Raw genomic sequence first — 4087 nt, forward strand, 5'->3', positions numbered from 1 at the left:
ACCCCCCCTACTGTGTTTTACTCTCCCTTCCTCTAACTAAAAAAGACAGTCAGGTGCATTCAGGAGGCCTCACATGTGAGGTAATTCTGATATTTAATGCACCAGTGCAGCTGTTACACTCTTGACACAGGGCACGCCATTTGTCTTACCTCGTCCCATCTTCATCATAAGCGTAGAAGTCATCCAACATGTCTACCTGAGCAGGGCTCGCTGTCAGACGATGGGCGTCTCTAAACGCCGGATGAGACAGCAGGGCCTCTGTGATACGAACATAACCTTTACCTACAACACACAAACACAGACCAAAGCTGTCACTGTGCTTTGGTACCTGCGACGGCTTCGCCTCACACTTCAGCACTAATGCTGACTTCAAGGACCATAAATCACCTGTGTGAAGATTTCCCAGCAGTCTTTATCTTCCCTAAAATGTAGTGTCTTTATCCAAACTCACTCAACAGCAAAATCACCAAACTCATGTTGCTTACCCCTCACTTACAGCAAAACAATCAATGCTGAGGGCCGTAAATAGGATACAATGTTAATTTCTGTGCTGTTTCAACTAGGAACAGTTTTTTATAAATCAAAATGTTTTGTGTAGTCAGCTAGATAGCTTGTATCTGCTCAGCTATCCTGTGTTTACAAAAACACACACACAGCATCTCGATCAAAAACACGTCTTAATTAATGTCTTTTTAAGCTATTGTGGACAAAATAAGGATGATTTACTGAGTCACAGTACCCATATATATATATATATATATATATATGAATGGATTTTCATTTTGAAATGAGAAAATCAAAAACCATTTAATAAATATGGAAAACAAAACAGGTTGTTTTTCCTTTTTATTTTTTTTTATTTTCAAAACAAACTGACTGATAATCAGCAATGTCTGACATTTTGACCCCTGGAGAGCACAGATTATCCCTATAAATGTATTGTTGGCCCTCATATACACTGATTCACAAATGCACACATCTTACTGATGGCTAACAGGAGGGCGTCACCCACTCTGGACAAATCCTCCCTCCCCAGCAGCAGCTCTGTCACCTCCAGATGTTCGTTGGATACAGCCAACTGCAACGCATTCTGGCCCATGTAGTCCACAGCATTGACATTCAAGTTGGGCACATGGAGCAGCATGCGCCGCACCTCTGGTATGTTGCCATACTCGGCTGCTTCCAGGAAACGCTGCTCAACCTCCGACAGGCTGATCGGAGTGGCAGAGAACATGTAGGAAGGACCACGAAGAGCCTGACGTCGTTTAACAACAGCGAGACGAGCCATAAGCTGTCTCTCAGAGCTGCTGTGCCTGCCAGAGAGACAGGAATCATAAACACAGTGTATAATGTACACATGATAACTTACACACATGCACATAAATGTCTTCATTTACTTGTGCCTTGTTTCATCTCAATTACACATTCTACAACTAAGACATTTACTTCTTCTTGTCTTAGGCTGTTACAAATACAGCTTTCACTCACAGCTGATGTCGCTACTGATGTCTTCTGAAACCTCTGAAAAGACATACAAAATCACGTCTTTTCAGAGGTTTTTTGTTTTTTATTAAAAAATATATATTTCTATGAGATGAAATATTGAATACCCTGGTTTCTGATAGAGATTGAAAATGACTACAATAAATATAACAATACAGACAAGGACTTTTTATGGTTGTAGCGCCAGTATTACTAATTTCCCAGTTTAGATTTTAAACATTACTATAATTAACCATATTTGAACAAAAATCTAAAAGTAGATACACATGTTCTTTAATCTCTGATTTCACGTTAATGCACAAAAGCTAAAAAAAAAACTACTAAAATAGGGTCAAATTTTTAGGAAGACACTGGAGGAACACCTATCACCACTCATAATATTCTAATAATGATATTGTGCTAATTTATGCCCATTTATTAATGGACAGAAAATCTCTTTTTCAAGGCAACTGCAACATTGGACAGTAAAGTATAGAAATGTAAAGCACCAGTTTAATTAAAATAACATGTTTTTCATTTAAAGTAATGATGTGACACTGGCTAATGTAACAGTGTTCAGGGTTATATGAGATCAGGCTGTGAAAGCTGCTGTCTCATGCACTGAACCACGCATGCTGTACAAGATATTCCAAGAAGAATTTGAGGGACTTCACATGATTAAACAATTTATTAAAACCTTCAGGAAATGTGATTTTTAAACTCCCTCAACATGTTTTTCATAAACATAGTAGTTGTGGACCATGTATGGTGAAAGAAAACAATTTCAAAATGACTGTACACTGTCACTAATGATAAGAAGATACCGATATGTTGAGATTATTGTAGCTTTAACTGGATTAATTGGTACTCTTATTTCCTTATCTTATGTATCTTTATCAGTATAACGACATCTAATATTATGCTTACTTTTCTCTGCCGTCCATTTATGATATGTAACATTTCACAACCATAATATTTATTACATAATTGTTCTACAATGTTATATTTTAACAGATAAATAGCCAAAAAGAATCATAATAACTTACATCACTTACATATTGTAAAAATACAAAATGATATTCATAATTCTGCTGTTATTTTATTTTAACAAAACCTGCAGAAGGTGAACACAGAAACACACCAGGCCACTACATGCACATCTGGCTGAGTAGGGGATGTAAATGAAAGACTTACCCAAGGCATCGTCCAGAGCAACAGTTCTCCTCTCCAAAGTCATCGTACATCAGCAGGTTATCACGGCTCCGAGCCCTGGGGCTGTCGGTGTAACCCACAGGTCGGCTGTTATGATGAACCTCTGGCAGTCTGTGGTTCATCCCGGAGGTGATCTACAACAGAGGGTCTGCTCCAGGTTCCAAGAGCGAGTAATCAGGCGTCTGTGGCATGACTCTCTCTTTCTCTCTGTCTCTCTTTCTCTCTCTCTGTCTCTCTCACACGCACACACACACACACACACACAGAGATACATGTGCACATTTATATGGCATATTTTGCTTTAGCAAGGGCGCGAAAAGTGCATTCAGCCCGGTGTATGAGAGATGATCAGTCATTGTACCACCGACCGCAGGGGAAAGGAGGACAGAGGAGATTGAGCTGGGAGAAAGTGGTCCCCAATAGTAATCACAAGATGATTAAAGCTATTTGCAAATGAATGGCATTAGGCTATATGAAGATATCACATATTTTCTGTTGCACAAATGCGTTTTAGGTTTGACCTTTCCTTGACTTAATTTTTGCTTTTTGTTTTGTGAAATACTTTCTACTTAAACTCTTTGCATGCCTCTAAAAACAATCTAATGTCACAGCTCATTTCCACAATAAGGCTATAACTTGGGACAGGGGGTTGCAAGCAGTGCTGGGGTGTAATGAGGTACTTGCACTTTAGAGTATTTCCATTGTGTGTGACTTTACTTCCATTACATTTTGAAGGCAAATATTGCACTTCACTGCACTACATTTATGTTGACAGCTTTGATCACTAGACAGATTATTAACACAAAATATATTCAGCTAATAAATGATGATGTATTTTTATGGATTAATTAAAAACTCCACCTTTACCAGCTGCAACACTGCTGATGCATACACATTAATGCATCAATGATCCTAATTCAATAATATAATGTATCTGACATGGGCCATTCTGCATAAGGGGAACTTTAAGTATATTTAAATGCTAATACTTTTTTTTTTAACTTTTACTTAAGTAAAGTTTTAATGCAGCACCAAATCCCAAAGAGGTTATGGAACCACTGAAATGGAAGATCTGAGGAAGGAATGAAGACATAGAAATAGAAAAAAAGGTTAACAAAAATGAGAGGAGACTAGTATACCGAGAAGGGGAAAGAAAAGGGCAGAGGATGAGAGGTTGAGAAAAGTCTCGGACAGAGGAGAGGTGAGAAAGGAAAAGAGGAAATGAGTGGAAACAAGGACAGACTGGAGTTGAGAGTGGAGGTGACATACTGTATAAAGAAGAGGGAAGGGGGTGACTTGAGCAGAGGAAAAGAAAGGAAACAAGAAGAGATGGGAGAGGAGAGGGAAATGGTTGTAAAATGATAAAACATTTTTAATAATGACTACAGTAACA

The 4087-nt window shown here is 38.4% G+C and overlaps 1 protein-coding gene across 2 annotated transcripts; it reads right to left on the reverse strand.

The window, feature by feature from the left end:
• Positions 1-35: 35 nt before the first annotated feature.
• On the reverse strand, positions 36-2910 carry LOC118327230 (short transient receptor potential channel 6-like). 2 transcript variants are annotated; one of them, XM_035660518.1, is made up of 3 exons: positions 2677-2908; positions 985-1313; positions 36-282 (listed from the first exon to the last, which is right to left on the reverse strand). In XM_035660518.1, the coding sequence occupies exons 1-3, from the start codon at positions 2814-2816 to the stop codon at positions 146-148; spliced, it is 606 nt and encodes a 201-aa protein (XP_035516411.1). In that variant the 5' UTR covers positions 2817-2908; the 3' UTR covers positions 36-145. The 2 variants fall into 2 exon arrangements, with proteins under 2 accessions (XP_035516411.1, XP_035516413.1); XM_035660520.1 differs by having other exon boundaries at positions 148-282; positions 1052-1313; positions 2677-2910.
• Positions 2911-4087: the final 1177 nt, after the last annotated feature.

This window comes from Morone saxatilis, unplaced genomic scaffold (genome assembly GCF_004916995.1).
Source record: "Morone saxatilis isolate NCDOM2014 unplaced genomic scaffold, NCSU_SB_2.0 Contig17, whole genome shotgun sequence".
Classification (NCBI taxonomy): domain Eukaryota; kingdom Metazoa; phylum Chordata; class Actinopteri; family Moronidae; genus Morone; species Morone saxatilis.